Source organism: Sebastes umbrosus, chromosome 9, assembly GCF_015220745.1.
Source record: "Sebastes umbrosus isolate fSebUmb1 chromosome 9, fSebUmb1.pri, whole genome shotgun sequence".
NCBI classification, from domain to species: domain Eukaryota; kingdom Metazoa; phylum Chordata; class Actinopteri; order Perciformes; family Sebastidae; genus Sebastes; species Sebastes umbrosus.
The window spans coordinates 9,847,355-9,872,566 of record NC_051277.1 but is presented as its reverse complement, the minus strand read 5'-3'; the positions used below and the strand labels follow the sequence as shown (position 1 = coordinate 9,872,566).

At 39.8% G+C, this 25,212-nt stretch overlaps 1 protein-coding gene across 1 annotated transcript in view; it reads right to left on the bottom strand.

Annotated features, from left to right (window-relative positions):
* glrbb (glycine receptor, beta b) overlaps positions 1-24,528 on the bottom strand; it is a 29,682-nt gene extending 5,154 nt beyond the window's left edge. Inside the window, exons 1-8 of the mRNA XM_037781214.1 lie at positions 24,011-24,528; positions 20,628-20,766; positions 17,124-17,230; positions 15,286-15,353; positions 9,860-10,086; positions 8,687-8,769; positions 7,959-8,099; positions 3,358-3,510 (exon numbers count right to left, since the gene is read on the bottom strand). Coding sequence (XP_037637142.1) covers positions 3,358-3,510; positions 7,959-8,099; positions 8,687-8,769; positions 9,860-10,086; positions 15,286-15,353; positions 17,124-17,230; positions 20,628-20,749 — 901 coding nt within the window. The 5' untranslated portion in view covers positions 20,750-20,766; positions 24,011-24,528. The remainder of the gene's footprint in view (positions 1-3,357; positions 3,511-7,958; positions 8,100-8,686; positions 8,770-9,859; positions 10,087-15,285; positions 15,354-17,123; positions 17,231-20,627; positions 20,767-24,010) is intronic.
* Positions 24,529-25,212: the final 684 nt, after the last annotated feature.

Genomic DNA, 25,212 nt, shown 5'->3' with positions numbered 1-25,212 from the left:
ACACAAAGAAGGGAGACAATTAACCTTGTCAGTCAGGAAAGTGAGAGGAAGTTGATGTAAAAAAAAAAGAAAAATTGTAACTTTTGCACCATCTATGATTAATACATCTTAAATCCTGTAATCTTTAACAACCATGGTTGTCAACATACACTGCTGACATCAGACAGTCCTTCTTGTGTAGCCTAGATGTTTGTTTCCACTGAGGAAAAACATTTTAACCACCTACTGCTGAGAGAAAAAAAAAAACTGATGCATTTCCTCTTCAAAGCACAAAATACTGAACAAATTAATCTCCCAATATGCACGGAAGCTGTAATAAAATGCTCACATCCACACAGGGTTGCTGAGAACATGACTGCAATTAGAGATTCATGACCGTTCCTTTACCTCCTTTATTAGGACGTCTCCGAGAGCTCAGACAGCCTCTAATAGCAGTAATTCTAAATTGTTTTTATCTCCGATAGCTAACGGGATTACAGGTTAGAGAATCCCCCCGCACAGCAGAAACGCTTTCAGGCTACAGCAGAAATAATTACAACCGCTCTCTTCGGATGGTGTTATAACCACCAAATGAATGGCTTCACACCCCTTTCCCTTCCTGTGATGATTCTTTAGAGAGATAATAAATACAATGGAATGACCGATGGGTTTTGCTTCCAGTCCTCATTATGGTCAAGGGAAAGTTCCTACAGGGTTCAGGATTTGTAATCAAACTGCTCCTTCCTCACTGGAACAAAGTGCTAAAGTGGGCACTGTCATCCAGGAAGCCCACCTATTATCCATGAAGAGAGAAAAACATGGATGATGGCGATACTGAAATAGCTTTGTTTGCCTTGTTCCCCAATGACACACTCAGCTACGTGTACAGAATAAACCTGGACTTCGCATCAGACAGAAAAACTCGAAAAACATATTTCTGTAATGCAATGGTAAACCCATTAGCTCGCACCACCTTCTGTGGAAAGAAAACACACTGTGTATACACGGAAAAAAATGCACAAAAACACAGATACACATGTACATGCACACACACACACACATAAAGGCTAACACACACACACACACACACAGAGGAGCAATAAATGAGCGTAGTCCCACACCTAAACGTCAACTGACCTGGACTGATCCCATTTAGAGAGAAGTCAGAGGAGGCTTCCATGAGGAGTTGGAGTGATGATGGGATGGAAGTGGTGATAAACAACTGGAGGGAGGATGGAGAAAAGGAGGCAGTGGATAACTAGAGTGGGATAACAATGGATTATCTTATCCGTGCAGCCCTGTACACACAGAGGTGCCCGTGTGATACTGTATGTGGGTGACACTGACATATTACACACAGGTTCAGTTATGGAGGAGGGAAAAGTAAGAAGTGAAGAAGTGGAATGGACACTTTTCCAGCAAACAGAAGCTTACTCTACCATAATCTACATAATAATAATCTACCATGTGCAGTGTTGGCCTGCATGTATGGGAAATATAGTAATATGTATGAAATACAGACAAATATATTAAGACATAATATCATAATGTAATACTTTGTTTGGTGACTTATAACCATAGACTGTATATACGAAGTGGACGTAGTCACCGTGACGTTACTCTGGTTTGTGGACTGACGTTTTGAAGCCTTAAATTCGGCATTTTGGCCGTCGCCATGTTGTGTTTTTGCAACCAGAAGTGACACGAGAGGGTGGAGCTAAGTACAACTGAATGTTGAATAAGGCATTTTTAGGTGACCAAAAAGGTTATAATTAGCTTTCATGAACTGAACATACACTGTGAAAGGGTGAAAGTTGTAAGACGAAAACACGGACAACTCCAAGACCGGACAACGCCGTGGTAGTGACCTGTCAATCACAAGGTAGCCACACTCTAAAGCATACCCTGTTTTATGGTCTATTTGACTCTAAATGGGGCCATAATTTCCTCTATACAATCAGACTTATTTTTGCAACCAGAGGAGTCGCCCCCTGCTGGCTGTTAGAAATAATGCAGGTTTAAGGCACTTCAGCATTTGCTTCACTTTTCAGAACCGGGGGTAGCCCCACTGCTTATAACAAATGGAAATATTTTGGGCTGCAGTAAATGGTGAACAATGAAGATGTGATGAGAAGAGTATTATTTAATAAGGTGAGGTCATCACTTTCATATCAGTCTTGACCAAAAAAAGTGTATGAACCTAGTTTTAGAGTTTCTGCCCCTCTTTCATCATGCAAGTGAAACTAGGTCTGTGCCAACAACCAACACTGTGAGCAAGACGGATGCTAGGGATAGCTCATCTGTGATTTATTCAGTGCGTAAACAAAAACACAACAATAATTGAGCACTAGCAGTACTGAACCCTTCTTGCATTCCCTCAGGGGGTCAGGCTAACAGTCTAGTAATCTAGCTGGACCTTATTCAGGTTGAACAAATTGGGTGCTCCTCCGGTTTGGAAAAAAAGCAATACTGGTCCTCATGTGCCTCAGCATACCCCTTCATTAGTTTGGGTTAATAGGGATCAGGTGCACCTCGTCGGCCAGCTGAGAGTGTCCTGGTTCTCTCTGTCTCCTGAAAAACTCTTGTTTGCCTACACTGATTAACATAAAGATATACCAGTAAAACACAACTGCATGTACTTGTTTCTTAGGCAAAGCCTTTTACCTGCATATTTTAAACTTGAGTTGAATGGCGTGGCCAAAATTTGTTGTTACATTTTGGCAGTGAAAATCTGTGTATGTGGCTAAACAGATATCACATCACAGTTCAACAGGGAGAGTGGCTGGCTAGAAAACTGATTCCAGTGGGTTGATATTATATGTTCCAGGCATTTAGATAATTTGATGTGCGCAGACAATCAATCCTATTTGCTTTGGGTTCTTTCCAATAACTAAAAACTTCTAATTTTACAGCAAAAAGGGAAGTTATTGCTCTTAAATGGGCTCAAATCCCCACGTACTAAGACTTACACTAGATAAGCACTAACTTACCTAAAGCACCACTGTGGTGGGTCCCATCTGTCAATTTCAGCTATAGTCAGTGATTTATGACATATAGAACAACACTGGACATGGCACCATGCTTGATAGATAAAGTCCTTCATGGTGTCAAAGTGATTGATGTTGTCATGCTGGAGATGATTGGGGCCATAATGTCAGTGATCCTTAAAAGACATATAAATCCTACAGAGGGAGTTTTATTTGATCAACTACAATCTTTCCCACATTTCCACACCTCATTACCTCCCTCCACTCCTCTTTTTGATCTAACGTCCAAACATGCACTCGACCCCAGTTGAACAGCACAAGGAATATTTACACATTGTGTGTACTGGTAAATGTCAGCATAAGGTGGTGGAATTGATCAAATAATCCGTACCCAAAGGCACCCTGGCTGCACTCGCATCAGGGTTGATCCAGAAGGACAGCCAGGAGAGGACCACGATGAGCAGTGTGGGGGCGTAAACACCCATCATGTAGAAGCCGACCTGTCGCCTCAGGGTGAAGATAACCTCCACACAAGTGTAGTACCCTGCATGAGGAAGGAGATTATGGTAAAATATGATTTAGATAAGTGAGAAACACAGCTTGACTTGAAATTTAAAAATGAGAAGCTTGCACAGTTACACATGTTGGATACTGGCATCATACAAAAGGTAATTGTGTTCCAACAAGATAAAAAACACACAGCACACGCTGGTCTTATACACTGTTAGCTATACCTGCAAAAAGTAGTGCACTGTAATTTGTATATATCCCACAAAATCAATTTGCGTGTAAATCACGTAATCGTGAACCAGGAAATATAAAGAGCTGTGAACACCGCGTAGGGAGGAGGTCGGGGTGGATGGCTGGGTCAAAAAATACCGGACTTTTGCGAAGGAGACCGGCGTTCGTGTACCGTCTTAAACCACAATTCAACGTTGATTTATTTGCCAGTTCCGGAGTTATTTTTAAGCCAAACCACAAACTTTTTCGGAAGCTTAAGTAAGTAGTTTTGTCGCCTAATCCTAACCAAGTCAATCTTTTTCTAAGCCTAACTAAGTAGTTTTCTTTTCTACACCTAAGAAAGTTGTTTCTTGTGAAAATAAGTGTTTATTTTGAAAAGACTGTATGCATGTAACGATTGGAAATTGACGCAAGTTGCTGGATATTTGTAGGAAAATGAATGAAAAATGAAAAACTTTTTTCGTAAGATATCACCATTGTATGAGAAAAAGTAGCACATTGTAAAGCTCCTATAAAATGCTGAATTCATTGTTTTTACTGTTAATATAGTGGATTTTGTAGTTCTTTTCACAAAGTTTCCCAATATCATTTGGGTATTAGAAGGTGGCTGATGTGAACATTTTTTCCGACTCAGCTGCTCGTAATCATGGTCTGAACAATGTGACATGAACACAGCATCAGACCACCTTTGTCAATTCAAAGTTGCTGGCCAATTATGACTTATATCAGTTTAGAAATGTGAACTTCTTTACTCTGAATTGAAATGGAGCAGGTGAGAGAAATGGCCCTCTACTGACTTGGTCTATTAAATCCGTATTAGGCATTTAGAGGGAAAGGTAGCAGCCAGGTTAAGTCCTGTATCTGATCTGCCTCCTTTTGCTCCGGCACAAAGCAAAGCACAGCCGTGAGCACCATTAGTAACAGAGAAAAACCAAAGAGGAGGAAAAGAAAAAGGTCAATTGGCATCATCATTGGCAACATCATTCCAGCTAACTTTGTTAAAGCTGAGACCTGTTTGAGCACTCAGGGCAGCACCCCAAAAAAGCACTGCTTCCAATTCATAATATGCCTATTATGTAGGAGACCTAGATCTGTCCTCTGCCAGTTCCTATTTTTAGTGGATAGAAACATGTTCCTGTTTTCAGAAGATTAGCGTTCTTTGCAGTGCAGCATAAATTTCCATTCATAAATGATCAATTCTAACCGATCCGTCTCTACTGGGAATGTGGTCTTCATTGGTCGGGTATGGAATAGGCATCAATACACTTCAGACCTCCTACAGCAGCGTTGTGTTTCTGCTCTTTGAGGCTGGTTGGTGGGTCCAATGGGATGCTAGAGTGGATGGGCTGAAGTAATATTTAACTAGCCCGGGGATCTCTGGGTGAGCTTTATACAACATATAAGGGCTGCCTGTGTCGCAGAGCAGGCTCGAACCAGTCGCACACAGAGGTGATCTTTGTGTCTGGCCAGGTTGCTATGACAACCCGTTAAAAGGCTGACTCATTGCCAGCAGTGTGCCTCCCAAGTGCGAGAGCACTGAGGTCATACAAGCTCTGTTGGCTGATAGAGATTTTTCCATTTCATTGCGAATGTCGTTTTGTGCTCACATTGGTCTGAATATATGCATGGCACGGTACCAGGAGCCTTTTTAGTATTTTTTCTTTTATTTTATTATATGAATATTTTTTAGCCCTGCCAGCATCCTAGGAAAAAGGCCAGAGTGACATGTTGAACATGAGTTCATCGTAGCTACCTCCACCCAACTTCTTGGAAATATCTACGTATGTAGACACACGACATTTCGTGAAATTGTACAATGCAAATCAAATTTTTCATGCAAAGCGTGACTGCTGCTTACTGACAATCCAAGACACACTAAAGAAGTAAGCAAAGGGTTGAGATATAAAATACAATATATAAATATATTTAACTTCTACTATTCTGCTGATTGACAAGAAAACGTAGTAATGTGCCAAGACAAAAACTGCTGGCAAATAAACGTGAATGTAGGCAATGAATGATTTAAAACGTAAAAAATCATGTGAGCGGAGTGGAGCGTTGAGAACCCACTAAATAATCCTAATACTAACTTGATACAACTCTGGTAAGGAGCTGTCTCAAAGCAAACACTTGGACTTGTCAGAGAAGAGTAACTCATGACATTATCAATTACTTCTTTCATTCAGTTCATTCAGAGCCAGGGCTGTGCATGCTGGCTGACTGGCATACCTCAATAGGATAAACACATAATCAATGATCAGTGACACCTGTGGTTGTTTGCACATAGGAGAAGTTTGCTTTCATGGCTTTCTGACAGAAATCTTCTTAGATTTAGGGAACAAAACTACTAGGTTTATGAATAGAACATGGTTTGGTTTAAAATAAACCCTGCTGAAAGTTTTAATATCTTTTAATTTAAGTATTTTAATGTGTTTCACTCTTTGATTTTAGTTGACTGTATGATCACACAACAGTGAATACACATCTTTGCTCTCTACTATAAAATACTGAATCTCCACACAGCGAAATAATCCACAGTTCATCTTCTATTGTTTGTTATTGAGGTGTTAAAATTGAATTTCCTTGAACAAACATAAGCAGGACAATTGGGGTGTTATAATCTTCTGGCTTTTACCAGAAATAAATAAAGAAGTCACACAGCATCACCTTTAGTTCGATAAGAGCATGCAATTGAAGCTTGCTCGCTGCTGCTCATGATCTGATCTGCTACGATTTCATCTTTCAATCAACAGCATGGAAGTAATCCAGCCTGATCTCACAAAAATACGTGAAATGACCACAAGCACTTAACAGCGTATTACTTTGGCATGTAATGTGTTGAAACATACGTGCCGGCACTACGGAAACAATGCCAATGGAACGTCAATTAGGATCCTTTGTTGTGGTGGATACACAAATTCCCAGATTCAACAGAAATATTTTTATTTTAATATTTTAATCAAACTTGGGACTTTCACCAAGGAGACTAGTGTTTGTGTGAAACCAAAAGTCAAAGTTGACTTTTTTAAAATTACATAGGTTATTTAAACCCAAATCATGATCATTTTGAAGTAGTATTTCTGCCTAAACCTAAATTGTTTACGTGGTGGCGGCATGCAATTTTAACACATTACGTGCCACCACCACGTAATGCACTGTTAAGAGGTCGTGGTCATTTCATATATTTCTGTGAGATCACATTGAACTAATCTTACCTTTACAAAAACACCCATCAACTTCTCCTGATTTCTTTGACTAGGAACCTATAACACAGCTTGTATGATGGCTACAGCCAGAAGGATAACAGCCACAACTTAAAGACAATGCCCAACTAATAACTACCAACTACCTTTTTGAGATGTCATGACTTTGAGTCATGAAATACAAAATTAATTTGGACAGGGGTGAGTTAATAATAATCAGGGCAAGCAACCCTGTCGCCAGAATACAACATTGGCATTGTACGTTTCTGCAAACCACAATTACGTTGAATCTCAACGTTTCTGAATCAAAAACACGTTTCATATCAACATTTCTACATACATGTATATCAACGTTCTAGTGTTTTAACTGCTCATGGTGCTTTTGGTATTTTGAAAGTGCATTCTCAATTACGTTTAAGTTTAAGCAACAGAACTGCTTGGTTAGGTTTAGTAAATGATAATTTTTTGGGTTAAATAAGTACGTTATTTTCTGTCACCAGTCTCCTGTGTAAAAGTCCTGCATTGTACCTAACCATCCACCTTGTCGTCTTCCCTATGTAGACTTTGATTAGAAAGGTAGTTGTGATACGTCAAAACAAACGTAATCCAGGAGAAAATATATTCCCTCGAAACATAATTGGCAATGCAATTTTGTTATATAGGAACATCATTTTTAGGAGACCAGGCTGGGGCAAGCACCAGGCACATGAACATACTTTTGGGGTCCAAATTTAACAAGGACCATATAGCTTTGAGCCTATCCAGAAAAAAAGATTTTAAATTCGGAGAGAATAATTAATGGATGGATGAAACGAACAGCACTGAAGTCAAAACCTTGTTTAGCTTAAAAACTTTGTACTTGATGGAAATGCTGCAAAAAGTAAGTTTAATGGTTCAAAATAGTTCACTTTGCTGTATTTGTCAGTAGTGACAAATTCAAAAGGCAGAACTACTTATGGCTAGTACTGGCTAAAAGGAGTATTTTAAATGATTGAATATGTACTTTCCTTATAAATAAATATAATTGGATTGATGACAATGGCAGTACCTGTTCCCGAATAGAATTTGGTGCAGTTCCCATAATCAATATCTTCTTGTCTGATATCAAACTGTGGCAGAGCGATGGCGTCCATTTGCACCGGGTCTCCTGTCTGCCAGAAGAACTGCAGGTCGTCTGTGGTGTAGCCAACTGGACGAAAGAGGTACAAAGGCACACACAAAGTGAATACATATACAAATGTTGAAACCACACTAGTGGTTGCATACATGCATACATATTCAGTACCGTATATGCCCACAATATATGCTTACATGTTGAGCACACTCAGAAACAGCAATATACAATCAGAGTACAAAAATATAATATAAATGCACAGAGACTGGCAGCAAACTACATGTCTCAGCAGTAGGTTAGCCATTAGAGGGAAATGGCTTGAAATTATTTTGCTTATTCAAGTCTAAACTGCTTTGTAAACAAGATGCAATAACCACAGTCAAGCTCAATTAGCTGTGAGACTTTCACAACAACCTTAAAATATGATGATTTATTCCACTTCTCTAAATGTTCGCCACTGAAATTGGCTTCTAAATATATGCAAAAAGCTTTCATTTACCCTAAAACAACTATTTTATAAAAACAACAAATATATTCCCAACTCATAAATACTGTATCTCCCAAATACCAACAAGCAGATGTGTTGAAGTCCAACCAAAATCACATTTACTGAGCAGATATGTGGTTTGTGATTGGTGGTTTAAAGGTGATATTAGACTCACAGCTTTCAAGTTGCATTTTGCACCTCTGTGTGTCCATAGGGAACAATGTGAGATCCAGCGGACAGGAAAGGGTGACGGACAACCTGGAGGAGGATGAAGACAATTCTGTTTTCAGTTTTTCATTATGTTGGGCTTTTGTTACCCTCTTACATCCACTTACACTAACACAAAAGCCTTGTTTGCATGACATTACATTTAGATCTCATAGGATTTAAAGGTTTACCCTTATTGTGCATTTGCATGGGACAAACAAAATACATTACACTCACATTACAGACAAGTATTATCTCTGGAGACGACTGAAACCAAACAGCAGAGTTTAGCTTTCGCCCAAATTAGTTTACATTGAGCCCCTTTGGAAAATAAAAATGTTTTTTTTCCCAAATGCTATGCATGTCAACAGTCTCATTATCTTTTTGAAATTTTGCTCTCGCAGCCCGCAGCTTCAATGATTATTGACCCAGAAAGAAATTAAATGAAGAAAACACGGGGAATCCTTTCAAATAAGGCAAACAAGCCTTGCCTAACTGATTGAGATGCACACAGGACTCAAATAATCATTGGGGATTTGCAGGGCATTGTGAAGACAAATGATCAATTATTACATGATCACATTATAGGTCTCCAGGTAATAGTCGTATGCAACAAGGCCTTAAATCATATGAAGTATTTGTTACGTCTTGTGCACACACATATTTACAGCTACATCATTAGGCATGCTTTGCACTGAGCCTGATGAGGCCATTGAATTGCCATTTTGTTTCACTGGCACTTCATTCATTCCGCCTGACATCACATTCATGTTGGCCAATTTTTTGTTTGTTTGGGAGGGGGTGTTATTTTGTTTTGTCCTAACCAATCAGTAGCGTGTGGCGTATCCAACATCGTTTTCAGTTGACATGGATCGGTAGTGGCTAGTTAACTGAAAGGGTTATATTTTTCAACCTGGACCCTATTTCCATGTAACAATGTAACGTAATTGTCATGCTGTTTAATCAGCATGTTGATATGCCGCACGCCTGTCAGGTGGATGGATCATCTTGGAATCTAAGAGAAGTGCTCACTAACACAGATATAAACAAATTTGTGATCTAAATTTGACAGAAATAAGCGCCGTTCCGGGTCATTCCGGCCAATTGGCCAACACAGTGGAAAAAATATAAGATCCATTACCTCATACTGATGAGGACATCTCCGTTACGGAAAATGAAGAGCAGAATGTTTTCCTGGGTGACGTCGTGAAAGTTGGCGCTCTTCTCGTTAGCGAAGAACAGGTCGGGTTTCCAGAGACACTTGAACATCTTTGGATCGACGGTGAGAGAGTCGGACTTGAAGTCCTGCGGTAGCTTAAGCCGGGGGTCGTTCCAGCGCTGCCGCAGGAAGATGTTGACTCTGTAATCCTGTTAGGTGCAAGAGAAAAACACTGACACGGTTAATGTCTGTATCGTGTTAGTAATATTGGACAGAAGTTGGCTGCTTTTAAAGGGATTAAAGACCTCTCTCGGTTAATGCTTATTTTCTATTCACAGTTTTACATGGAGCTTTAAAAAAGGAAGGTGCCCAGATGGACGTTTTAATTTTCATGACCTTTGAGCTCCATTAGAGATCCTTCTCCATAACACTGCGAGACTAAAACATTGTAGATAATTCTCTGATACCAATGATTTGATGTGCAGTTAAAGAATGAGGAAAAAGGTGGACATTTTCCTGTTAGTACCTTTCCTATACTGCCTTTTAAGACATTTGTAACATGTTTAGGATACACCAGTTCCACCTTATTGACAGGTTCTTTTGACAACCAGTATTTTCTCACAGCAAACATCTCAACAATAGCTTCAAAGTGCCAAGTGACATTTTACAGCTGCAGTGAAAACACTCGAGACATTTTCTAACATACATAGAACACAGTCCACGGGTCAAATGTTATCAATACAGCAGCATGTGATACAGCAAAAGGCCTCATTAGAGAGCGTATTAGTGAAACTTCCACATTCTTGCTGGTGGGAAAGTATCACTCAGTGAGGCTGTGGGACGTTTGTTTTTTGTGCCTGCTTTGATGGCGTGCCTCAAGCTGTTCTGGGACCAGGTGCTAGGGAGGACTGTTAATGCTGAGTGTGAAGACGGATGGCATGTCAAATGAAGCCGCCAAAATACCAGCTGTATGAGAGTGTGGGTGTGCGTGTGTTCCTGAAATTAACTTCCACCTTCCATCCTTTCATTGTTCCCATTTTTTTTTAGAATATTGGTTGCCTCTTTTTAATTTTTTTGATGCAGCATCTTATGCAGAGTCTGCTAAACGCCAACATTCATCACTGCTTTATGCTCTGCACTCAGGGGTGTTCAAATGAAAAATGGTGCAATTTTTCTCATATAATGAGAACACAGTGGGTAGTAGGCGTTCATGAAATTTAGCAGCGGGGCCCATAATGGACTATGATAACATTCACATGTGAATTGTTGACAACCCAAAGAATTTCCCCAGGATGAAATAAGAAAAATAGGGACCTGTTAAACTACTGCAATAAGGTGTTGTTTTTCCTTTAGCAAATTATTCTAGAGACAAATTCAAGTCAGTGAGTGTAAAGAAATCCATCCCTTTGAACCACACATGTATTAACATTGGATTAGGCGTTCAAACATGGTTATGCATTAATTTCAATGACATCTGCTCATCCAGCTGGCCCAGGTAAATGACACAAAAATATATATTAATACAGCTATTGCTGGTCTTAAAAAAAACCTAATGGTTGAAATGTTACCTGCTTGTAAGTAGTTCTAGAAAGTCTGATGCTGTGGTTTTCCTCTCAGCCCGTTCTCATTCACAGGGCGTTAAAAACAGAGGATTTGTCACGGACGTCGGCGTTCGATACCGCCACACACGGCGCCCTTTAGCGCCAGTATGAAACGCACCAAGCTTTCCATTAACTACAATGTAAACCAATCCACGGCAAAAGTAAACGCTCCGAGAAAGTGTGCCGGGAGTTTGGTGACGTAGTTTAATGAGTGAAAAGACACACACCGGGCGGGATTACGATACAATGAACGAAAGATAAGATGTATGATTGATCCATGTAAATTGTTGTGATACATGCTGATGCACAATGTCTATGAGGAGACAAGAAAACCAAAGGAATCTCTGTTGTATATGCATTATAAATAGGCAACTCGGCTAACACCGTTTTATACACATGGGTCTTAGGATGGTTTATAAATTCAGCTGTAACCCAGAATGTGCTATATTGTCCTGCCAGTAAACATTCTTAGGAGAAAGGAGCAATGGCCAAATTGTTGATGTCTCATTTTGGAAAGCCAGCCGTCATTTCTATACAACCTAGTCCTCAAGCGACAGCACAGATAGCTTCTGCTGGCTCTTTTCTGTCTGACAGAGATGCAGGCCAATTCCCACACCTTAGCCTTTCTGAGAACCAGACAAGGAAATATATCTTCCCCTCTGGCTCACTATCAAGCTGCCTGTTACTGCATTCAACTCCAGAGAGATTTAACACAACAGCTCGCTGTAATCAACGAGGAAAACTCAAGCTGAGAAGCACTTAAACAAAACACACAGTCACAATTTATTTCACCTGACATCAGATTAAAGCATAAAGCGAAAATAGATATGTTAAGTAGAGTGGACGCGAGGTTGCGTTTGGCCTAGGGAGGTGTAAATGATGAGAGAAGGTTTCCCTGAGATCAGCTACCGCACCAAGTGATAAATTGAGGGGGAGAGAGGTGACCAGCTGTCTCTTCTTCTTCCTCCTCCTGGATTCGTTTTGAACCTTCCTCACTTCCATTTTCTTTCTGTCTGTCATTGGGCATCCAGGGGAAAGAGGGAAGATGGATCTGCCATCTGGGAGTCCCTCACTTTTCTTTCTCTGTCTCAGTCTTCTTGGCTCTTACTTGTTCCTTCTAGATCGTATCTCTTTCCTGCTCAATTTCCTCATTCTCTCAATTTCCTTCTTTTTCATCTTTGGTCTGGTACTGTCTTCCTCTTCACTTTACTTCTATATTCCCTTTGCCCTTCTTTATGACACTGTCTTCTTCTTCAGCTTCTTCCATCTTCATTGTTCCCGTCTCTTCATCTTCCTCCTTGCTCTTTCTTCCTTCTTTCTCATCATTCTCCTTGATTTCTTCTTTTTCTCTTCCCTCTTTTTTCTTTCCTTTCCCTTTCTGTTCTTCCACCATCTGTGCACCCTCACCATACTTTGGAGTGTTAAGGATTTCCCATGTTCAGCATTGGTCTGTAATTGGTGCTGGTGTGAAACTCCCCACTGGAAGATTTTACAAGCGGACACACTCTACTGATCTGCAGCCAAAAGAAATACTTCCAGAGTACATTTTCATGCAGCTCTAATTCCAGTACAGTATATACGATCCAAGGGTTTGTTCAGGGTGTCATGAAATGAAGTAGGAGAACACTCATCACTGCTTTGGACTGCAACTCAACAGGGCACTGGGAGCAAAGGTCTAAAATCTCTATCTGCTCCTGTGATGTTGGCAGTATTATTCCATACCTAAAATCGGATTGTTCATACAAGAACAATAGCATGATTGTGAGCAAAAAGGCACTGAATTGTACCTCGGCTGCCACACAGTACACAGGTCTGCGGGCTAAACTTGTCAAAAATGCTGAGTCTTTTAGGCTTGTATGCTAAGCTATGACTTTATGTTTTGTTTGAGGAGCATGCAAATTGTGTTTGCTCCCCATCACAACTTGTAGTCCTCTCTATCTGGCATGAATGCCACTGACCAAACAGTGCCAGTATATCCACATTGTGGATGAATTGGAATTTTGCGAGCAGCGCTGAATTTGACAGCAGTTTGACAGCAGTTTGACAGCTTTTTGCGAACAAATCACATCATGTCTTCATTTCAGTTGTTAGTTCAGTTGTTTTTGTTGAAAAAAAATACTTCAAGTTTATTATTTGTTATGTGAAAGATCCTATTCCCAGTCCCTTCGCGTTCTCAGGAAGGTGTTGTGTGAAACACGGAGAAAGTGAACCCTGAACACACAATGAGATAAACAATGGAACAAAGTTCCCTTTTGTGAACTAACAAACACAGGGTTTTCATCCAGGAGACCACTGTTTGTGTCTTGTGCTTTAAGTTTCACTTTCACATTACAATCAGCTGTTCGTTCGTGTTCACAACATTCAGTTTAATTTTCATTTTATAAACAGTAATTTTAAGCCCAACCATGTAGTTTTTTCCTAAATCTGACTAAGTGGGTTTGTTGCCTAATCCTAAAGTGAAGCCAAGGGTAGCTAAGTGGTTTTGATGCCAAAAATAAAGTGACGACATATGAGGCGTGACAAAGAGGCAGTATATGAGTTGGGATGAGAATGTGTTGGATAAAATTACGTGTCTGGACCACAGAAACAATGCCAAAAAAAAGTCAATTAGGATTCTTTGTCGTGGCGAACACACGTATTCTTCAGGTTCAAGGGAAATACATTTGAATCAAAATACGTGTAAGGGAGGTCGGAGTGAACGGGTGGGTTAAATATGGAACATTCACCCAGGAGACCAATGTTTGTATCCCATGTGAAACCAAAAGTCAACGTTGAGTTATTCTAAATTATAAAGGCTACGTAGGAAGTTACGTTACAACCGTAGTTCTATGAACCCAAACCATGATCTTTTCTTTCCTAAACCTAACCAAGCAGTTTCGTTAAATTGTTTCTGGGGTGGCAGCCCGGCTGCCAAAACAAAGAACAGAGAATCTCGGATTACAACACATACAGAGGGAGTGATCGACTTCACTCTCTGCTCAGGCTGCCATTACTCCACTATATCTTTACATAGCAAATAGTTGTTTGCTCCTATATTAATATTCAAAATTGTATATATAGTTCATTTAAGCATTTTGGTTGTATTGTGATGTTAAAATCATAGAAAAAACATAGCACTGCAATTAAAGGTACAAATCTCAAACTTCGGTGTTTCATCAGATTTGGCTGGATGATCCATCTTCTTACTTATGACCCACAAAGTTTCTGAATCAGACAACGTGTCAAAGGGTTCTTTTATTACTTTGCTACTAATTATTCTGTGATAATGTGGGTCTTCTTTTTGAATAAAACTCCTGGATTAGAGGATAGGAAGAGCACGTTCTGTGAGCACCAAGTCAAACTGTGTATTCTGTCACACTGCACTGCATTCATTTCAATTACATTGTCACATTATTGAACATATTTACTGGTAGAGACACACTTAATGTTTATTGGCTCATCCCAGCAGCTTTGAATTAAAAACACGCCGGTAAGCCGAGATCATCAGAAACCTTCAGGAATGTTCCCTTTATTGTTTCCTAAGTGATCGAGAGTCGACCCAGCGCCGTCCTTGAGTTTAATCTGTTCACTCGCATTCAGACTGCACTTCTTTATCAGCAATTAAGCCATCAGATAAATGATGTGTGGAAACCCCCCAGCCTTCATAATGATTTACTGCTAAATGGTCTGATAGCGTCCAGAAAACATGCTCATGCATCCCTCTTAAAACTTGAAGGATACAGCCGTTTTTCAGCTCTGATCCACTGCATCTGATTGGCACAAGTATTGATTACCAATGCTGTCACGCTGATTGAAGGGAATTCTTACCATGGTCGTTTCTTGGATGGAGCCAAAACTGTTGATGAAAATGTTCACTCTGTCTTCCACAGGAATTCCTGGATGTAGAGAGAGGAAAGAAGAGTTTGTAGTCTGCTGTGTTTTACAGCTGCTTTGCATTGACAGCGAGGTAGTGGCACCGCTGTGCTTACAGTAAGTGTCAGTATGCTTTGAAAACTCTGCAAGTATTTATTTCTACATATTGTACCTGGTAATTCAGTTGATTGCGTTTGTTGATCAGGATTTGCGAAAGACTTCATCAACATTGCAAAGTAATAAAAATCCCCTCTCATCCCCTAACGCTGTAAATATATATACTACTGGCATCCCTCTCCACTCAGCCTCTAGCATAAACTAATAAAATCCTTGATAAACGCAGACTGCTTACAGTCCTTTGAATAAATGATGTCCTTTGAGGTGTTTACTGGAGGCTCAAGAGTTTCACAGGATGAATTCGATCACGCAATTCACAAAATGAATGTGCATAATATGGAGGCGGCATGTCACTCACAACATGCATTAATGCAACCAAGCAAACTAACATATATTCAACACACACTTCTGGTGTTAGCTTAAAATTCTCTATAGGGTCTATAAAAGCAGCTCTCCATTTTATAGGCCAGGGCAAAGGAATGCACAAGGCACAGTTTAGGATGTAATTTGGGACATTATGACATGGATGTTAATGGACGGGGAGCTTTCGGCCCACCCTGAAATCAAGAGCAGATGTTTGGCTGCTGGGCCGGTCGCAGGCAGTCAGAGAGGGGAGCTGATTCTGCTCACAATACATCAAACATTGAGTCCCACATACAGCTTCTGCTGCCAAGCGCCAGAGGATGGAAACTACCTGAAGACTGGTAAAGACCATTGGTCGGACGCAGAGGTCATCAATCACCCCTTTGTTATTTTTATGGCTGTCTCTGTGAGACTAAAGCCTGGTACCCGGTGTGACATTTACAGTACACTGTAAACACTGTAAAGATGGATACTTGGTGGACAGTAAAGAATGAAGAAACAGTGGTAGATTAGAGGCAGAGATTTGAGATAACACAATATATATATAATATACCAGCTCAGTCACACAGCAGCTTGTTAAATAGTCACGAAATTGAATGTATTGATTTGTGTACATAGATCGAATTACACATTTTTTCCACGTAATTGTGAACCGGGAAGTATAACGTGGCGAACCGTCCATCGACGCAATGGATCTGTGGTTAAAAAAAAAACAGGACTTTTGCCCAGGAGTCTACTGTTTATGTCCTGTGTGAAAGTTAAAGTTCATTTATTTGTCACGCAACTTCTGTACTTAAGTCACGGCACTTCCGGAGTTATTTTAACCCAAACCGCGATCTTTTCCTAAAGCTAACTATGTAGTTTGGTGCCTAAACCTAACCAAGTTGATCTATTCCTAAACCTAACCAAGTTGATCTGTTCCTAAACCTAACTAAGTAGTTTCATTTTGAAAAGACTGGAGCGGAAATTGTCACATGTTGCTGGACATTCATAGCAAAAGCCACAAAAAAATACGTTGTTGAAAGTCGTGCTGAACGTAACCAAAAAAAAAGGGGAAATTCATGTACACGAATCAAATAAATTGAATTTGTTGACTATTTCATGAACTGCCGTGACACTGTGTTGAATATCAGCTTATGTAACAGTGTTGTAGTACATGTTAAATATGAAACCTGTCCCTGCACCACTTTTATGGAAGAAATATGGAAGTACATATTCATAGTATACCCGTTTCTTTAATTAGCATGACAGCACTGCAGCAAGAATGTAAATGCAGAATAGACAGAGACAGATGAAGAGGAATAGAGACTTGCCTTTGAAGTTGGGCCTTATTCTGGGATCGTAGGTGATCAGTAACCTATTCAAGATGTTACTGGTTGAATTGGCAGGGACTCGGGCCAGATCCTCAGATGACAGCTGTCTGCAAACATGCAATGCAAAGACAGAGAGGGAACTGCAGGCACGATTAAATTAGCAGGTCAAATTCCTGGCAGATGAACAGCAGACCCATGCACTTCTACTCTGTATACTCTTTGATTAAAGTATGACCTGAGACAGAGTTAAAGGGATTAAATTAGCTTTTAACATTTGGACCATGCAGGCAATGCTGACTGGGGAAGTTGACATGATCCTTCAGGCAGATAGGGGACATTTTTTTCTACATTTTAGGACAATTACATAACACCTTTTGACAAAAAATATGTGTCCCAAGTGTATTTGGTCATTAAGCATCATATTTCTAACAGAGATATGAGTCCATAGCAATGTATATAGTATGTTATTGCACACTTTGCTGATGTATATAGTATGTTATTCTATGTTTATATTTTGGATTTTTTATGCTAGTTGTAGTAGTTGATTCAGGAAATTAATTGATTCATGGCACACTTTTTAAATTACATACTTTTTCATCTTTGACTTTGGGGGAAGGTGTCAAGTATTTTCAAATAAAAAAAGTCCAAGTGAAGACACGGGTCATTAGTGTTGAAGTCCAAGTCCAGTTGAAAGTCTTTTTTGATTTTGTCAAGACAAGTCTAAAGTCATTAAATTCCTCTGCTAATTAGCACTAAACACAGCACAGCTGAGGCATGGTTGTCTGAGGAAATTGTTTTTGGTTTGTCTGAAGAAAGTTTAAGATACGGGGATCAGGAAAATGGTAATTTTCTTGGAATAAGTTCATTTGCAAAGTAAACAACTGAAAAAATGGACTCCCTTTTTTTGGATTTATTTTTAGTTGCCTTGTGAAAATCCTTTGAAGTGTTGAGTCAATGAATCTCTGATGTGGGTGGCAAAGAGCTCAATGAGTTGTTAAGATAAACAGTATATTTATTTCTGTGTATTTCGATATTTTATTGAAACCAAAGTGAAAGTTTCCATTTGAACCATCCTGCAAAATAGCGAAAAACAGCTGTAAATTACCAGCATAACAAGTGGTAAGATTCATAGACATTCAGCCAAACATCATTTGTTGTCTGAGGTTGACTGATGGAAAAACAACGGGACAGAGCGAGGGAAAGGGGAGAACAGGATCTGGCAGGAGGGAAAGGAGAAAAAGAAAGCCTCCTTGTGGGTGGCAACGATTCTCCTGCCAAAGAATTCCCCCTCTCAAAGCACTTTACATATCATTATGTAAACCTTATCATGCACTGAGGATGAGTTAAAGTGCTCCGCAGGAATGCAGCACAGTGTGTGTATGTTCTGCGGTTCCTCTGATCAAAGTGAAACACATAATTCCCATCCACTAAACCTCTTTTTTCCTTCTCTTTTAACAGACCCGTCTGACAACCTCAAGCACAACAGCTAAACTGGAACCAAGTGGTTCCCCTTGATCCACAAAGGCATCCGCAGCACTAAACTCGAAATATGTCATACAGCTTACACTTGCCAATACTGGGACTACATCAAACGCTTTCTCCCTCATTTCAAGAACGTTCATTGTCGAGCCATTTGTTACCATTTAAGGAAGCAGGGGTGCAGCTCTCCACGGCAGAGAGACAATGGACAGTCCAGAAGGCATGTTCGGGCATATTGATTTTCTGTTGTTAGAGACAGAATTCACCTTTTCAGTTAATCCATGACCTTACAACTTCCTTATCTATTTAACACTTCTTTAAACAGCTGCATATGTTACCAGACGGTCAGCCAAGAGTAAATAAGGAAGTGCTAAAGCAGTGGCCAAGATAGCATCAGTGTTGGACAAAAAGCTGTGACTTTTGTTAAACATATCATATTGTAAGTATTGAGTAATTGTAACACCACATGCTTTTGGTGGATTTGGTGTTGATTTATGGGATGGCCGTTGCTCCTATTGACTGTGTTACAGTGTCATATCATACTTGGATAGCTCTGCAGTGAAGCAGCTGATAAGATCTGGACAAACATAACTGGTGGATAAAGACTGGAAAGTAAAATCAATCAGGTGTAAAATGGACAAAGTTATGCTTTAACCCCAAGAGACCCACATAGAGCTATTTTTGTCTTTTGTTGGGGGGTCTGTGTCATGTTTTTCTCGTCATATATCTGTAATAAACATTGTGTTTTGATTAGACACCTATTCAAGTGTTGAAAGTTTAGTGTTTAAGAGCTTAGAACATTCTAATGGAAGTATATGATGGCCATTCCCATGCTCTATTATATCTCATAAATTGTTGCAGAAATTTTGGGGTCGATACCATTTGTGACACAGATTTGGTGCTAAATTTAACCATTTTTTACACTTGAGAATTGATAAAAAAATCCCTCCAAAATACCACATTAAGACACCAAGACCTTGAGGAACACCGTAGAGAAAGCAATGCTGTGATTTGATTTCATAAACTTTTGACATTTGGAGATTTCTCCAAGAATTGCATTTTTCGGTGACTGGATGGCGAGCACTTCTGTTCTGGAAAAATGCTCAGAAACCCCCTTATTATCAATCTACCAAGGAAAGCCATAAATCCTCTGAATGCTCTATGTCTCTGGTTTGTCGATGTGAAGTTTCATGAGGCTGTGATTATCCTAGAGGTCACCACAAGTCATTTTATACAGTGATGTCAATTTTCAAATAAAATGGTCTCACTACAATGAAATGGCTACTATGGGACTAACATCATCACACATGGATACGATTGGGCTCATTGGATCCACAGCTTTACAGTCATACCCAATTTATGTAATTCAAAGACTTTTTAGGGACCCCAGTATGCAGCGGTATTCACACACACATTATTTTTAGAATAAGCGAAAATAACACATTTATACCGCATGAAAAAAAAAAGAACTGCATGGTTTTTGCTCCAAACTGCATGTGATTATCATAAAGTGGGCATGTCTGTAAAGGGGAGACCCGTGGGTACCCATAGAACCCATTTTCATTCACATATCTTGTGGTCAGAGGTCAAGGGACCCCTTTTTTTAGCGTAAGTTTGGAGCGAAAAATGGCCATGCCAGTTTCACTCCAAAAAATGTAGTCTAACTTTGGAGCGTTATATATCCTCCTCCCCGACAAGCTAACATGACCTGGATGACACCAATGGATTCTAGTTTCATATGATATTATATCTAGCTTTAAAACTGAGTCCACTACAGTCTCTTAAAGACATTAATGTCGGCCGGGATCGCCGGTCTCAGTGTATGCTTAACTACCGATATGGGCACCTCAAAAGGTCATTAAAGGGGAACTCCCCCACACATATAGGTCAGTTTATGAATCACTGGGGTAACTACACAGCCAATGACAAACAGTTTCATGTCAGTTGTCACTACATGAAGGACTTTACTTTGTCATCTCCACTGTACAGTATGACAGCCCATGGTGTTGTTTATCCCATACTTACGATGGACAGTAAACCTGCTTCCCTTTTTTCCGTCCCTTCTTTGTTCCTTTTTCTTTGGCAGACGCTCCCTCTAGACAAAGAGAGAGCATCAGGAGAAAGATGGCGAGCTTCTTAATGCCCATTCTGGTGTGAGATGAGTCTGTGGAGGAAAAAAAACAACAAGCAGTTTAAATAAAGAGAAGGGCGGCACAGCATTTAAATTACTCGGGGCTTAATGGTGTGCAATTTAATAACCCGTACTGAACACTGTATTCTCGTCACAATCTCAGCATTCATTTTGCACATGTGACAGAAGAGAAGACAGTGGCTGCTTAAGCTTTGCCCTCGATGGGAGCATAAAGCTTCCGAGTGCTTTATCTGTTTTCTGAACGCTGTGACTTTTCTCTCGGCCTTCCTGACATGATGCGTTCCCATTTGCTCAGGATGCATGTCACATTACAGTTAATGTCTGAAATGTAAATTACTCAATCTGACATGGTTTAATCAAGTAGTGCAAGTTCAAACAGAAATCCAATCAGCGGAGTAATGCACCTGAATACCGATGGCCTTTCGGGTCTCGTCAGGTGAATGTGACCCTGAAATATCCTCTACTTCAGTCTACAACCTGAAGAAAAAAAGGCTTTATAATGCTGTTTTCTGCATGATTCTCTTTTCCATCGCCACAGTTGTTTATCACGATCTTTATAAGCTATATCGTTTGGTTTGATCTATGATAGCCGTGGTGTTATAGTTCAATCCTTTCTCACACAACAAATACTAGAATGTAGGAGATAATATGGTGCTATGTGTTTGCTATAAATCTCTTTGTTAGATAAGGTCTAACAGAAACAGAACTATATATGCACGCTTTTGCATTTCTTGATAGGGGCCATTAATCAGGTAGCGCTCATAGTACCTGTGTGATGCATTCCCCCTTCGAGGAAACCGTTGCCCTTTCATTGCATAGGGACACTGAGACCAACAGCTAAGCCAACAGTCTTATCCCCACCCTCCCACCCCCTCCACCCTGCCAGCAAGACTGTATATTAACTGAAGCAGTTTATTGTCTAGACAGAGACACTCTCCCTCACTTTCTCACTGCCTTGGCCCAGTAACTCTCTGACCGTCCCTTCGCCTGCACATTGATCATCATCTCCTCCAGCGGAAATCGTTCCCAGCGCTCTGTTCAGAGCCTTTTGTATCAATGCACACACCTCGCCTCACCTAAGCTAACACTGTTTTATCGATGTGGAATATTCCTGCAGAATGTGATGTTGGTCGGTGTTCACATTGTGGAGGAGAAAGTGGCCGACATACGTCAGCACTGACCCAAACAGATCAGATAGCAGCAGCTGGAGTGACGGGGAGTGTTTAACTTGGCAGCCAAGCACATTTCTTAGAAACCACTTCTTATGTAACCTACAATTCCTATGTCCCACCTCACTACTAGCATTTCTCTACGTGACAACTCCCATCTAAATCTGACCACTGGCATACAGCACACTGTGGCAATGTTTCCAAACTTGTTTGGCTAGTAACCCGTTAATAGCCAAGCAATGTCCCAAATGACGTGTCTTTAAGATGTGAGCAGATTAAGCAGAGTATCGTTCCTTTATCCAATTTCTTTTTTTTTTTACTTTTAAAACATTTTATAGTCCTAAAGAGGTACAACTCTTCAGTAATTCATGAGAAAAAAATATTTAAAGGCATCAGAAATGTTTTGTCTTCTGCTTTTGTGAACTGTCACAACAAATTATTTCACTACCCTTAAGATTTGTCTTGTGATGCAACTTGAGGGACAACATTGCATCCTTAGATTTTAATAGTTTTTAGAGTCATGATGAGGTAAAACTCAGTATGTCACAAGGAAGAAAAAAAAAAAAAGTTATGAAAATAAACATAATTTTGTGCAGCGGCACCTTTGTTTCTTCTTCGTCCTTATCTTGTGGATCAACTCGTGACCCCTAAGATTTATCACTGTATTATGGGCTTTATGAAATTATATAATAAAATATATATATATATATTACATAACTGATTACCTACATGTTTTCATTAAAAAATATCAAAAGATAAGTTTATTACAATTAAACAAGTTGCACAACTCTTCTCCAATATACTATGTTTTATTACCCAAACATTAGCCTTAATCCAGGAGTTATCTTAGGTTGTTTTTCTGTCATGCTACACTGATTCCTGTGCAGAGAAGTGTGGGTTCAGCAGAGACTATAGAGTCCATAAATTGACCTTTGGCACTGAGTCAACTGTGCCGCCGCTGAAGAAGAACATTACCCTTGGTGTGTTTTACTACTGGCAATGTTGAAAGTGCTGAGGCTTTGTCATAAAGTGGCTGACAGTGACTCAAGCAGGCTTACACGGTCTTACAAGGTCAATAAGCAATTCTGCTCTGCTCACATAATGTCCACTGGCTGTGTATTTTTTGGACATTATGGACCATTAATCATGTCATTCTGTGACAAATAATTCACATAAAATGGTGATAATATTTAGGTAAATGGGTGATTTTAATGTTAATACAATAACACTATGTGATTTGGTGTAAATCATATTTCACATTCACTATTTTGTCTAATAAAATGAAACACTTCAATGGGCTATGTGGTGTTCTTTAACTGCAAACTGCTCCAACCCAGGAGGACAGGCCTGTGCTATGAAAATACTGATATGCAACCACTGCAAAAACAGCCAGTATATACTGTATATATACGCTGACTACCAGAGCTCTCACAACCTGTGGCTGCTCGTGGCTTCGGGTCTCTTTATAATAAGAGCAAAGTAAGTAGGAGAGGCTGACACCTGACCACAGCCTGAGAGCATCAGAGGAGCAGAGAAGAACAACACAGCACACCATTCTGGACCATAATCATGTCATTCTATGACAAATAATTCACATAGAAGGATGATAATATTTAAGTAAATGGGTGATTTTAATGTCAATGTGATTTGGTGTAAATCATATTTCATATTCACTACTCTGTCTAATAAAATGAAACATTTCAATGGGCTATGTGGTGTTCTTTAACTGCAAACTGCTCCAACCCAGGAGGACAGGCCTGTGCTATATGAAAATACTGATATGCAACCAATGCAATACTGCCACTATATATATACTGGAGCTCTCACAACCTGTGGCTGCTCGTCGCTTCGGGTCTCTTCATAACAAGAGCAAAGTAAGTAGGAGAGGCTGACACCTGACCACAGCCTGAGAGCATCAGAGGAGTAGAGAAGAACAACACAGCACACAGCGACCACCATGACATGGGGGGGGGATGGATGCAGGATGGGGATTCCAAATACATATGATGAGCGCAATTACGCATCACAGGAGCGCACGTTGCAAAACATAAATAACACGAATCATCACAAATCATGCCACCTCTTACCGTTTGTGTCACCTGTCAATTCCTGCAGAAGAAAAGCTGGAGCCAGTGAAGCTGTCAGTGAAAACAGTCAGTTACCAGATCCTCCCACACCGCTCGCTGTCTTTCTTCTCCATCCTCATCCTCATCCTCCTGCTGAAGCTTGTTTTGTTCACTTGATTTGTTGGGAAAGTTACATCTCGGCAGATTGCCAATTTTTTTTTTTTTATTACCGCGCCCGGTTTGTTGTTATTTTGGAAAGCAGTGTGTGTGTGTGTGTATATATGGCTGCTGCCCTTTTTTTCGCCTCAGCTCTGGAAGCTCCAAGATGGAGGCGTTTTTTTTTTTTTTTTGCGTGGTACCTGTCATGCAACATGCGCAGTAGCGGCTGCACGGAGCCGGAGAGCATCATCAGTCCTCCCATCATCAGCACCACGGACAGCCGCCTCCCAGCATCCACAGCATCCATCCACACAGAGCATCCTCGCTGCTAAACGCTGACGTGACGGCAGGAAAATGCTCCCATTTACGTGATGGGTGCAAACGCATCACTATTTATGGCTGTGTGGTATATTTAGCAGCAGATGGACGTTGAACAGAGAGGGATGGATGGATGGATGAACCATAAAGAAGAGACCGACTGCAAATTATGGATGCAATATAGTTCAGGCCCATGCAGGCGATATATAGGCTGATATTCATTATTATGAATCCTGTGGTATTCAAAGACCAGACTATAGCTTTATATCATAGACTAATTTGCAATCTAATGGCCATTAGATTATCTAAATGTGACAGTGAATGAGGAAATTACAGAAAAAAAATAAAGGGCCAATCTGTATTTTTATATATATATTGTATTATTATTATTTTTACCATAAGGTGTATTTGTATATATGATCATAACTGACATTACAGACCTATTTTACTGATGTGTTTACAAATATTACACTTACAAAATATATATATATATAAATATATAAATATAATATAATATATATACAAAATATAATATATATAAATATATATAAATATTTATAAATATATATAAATATATATACATATATACATTTGAGAAAACTGTCTCACCACAAGATCAATTAACCCCCTCTGTTTATTTGCACTTTTGTTTTTGCTTTTTTTATGTAAAGACATCTGAACTGCTTTTGTATGATATGGTGCTATACAATTAAATCAAATTAAATTATAACATTATTAAGCATTTG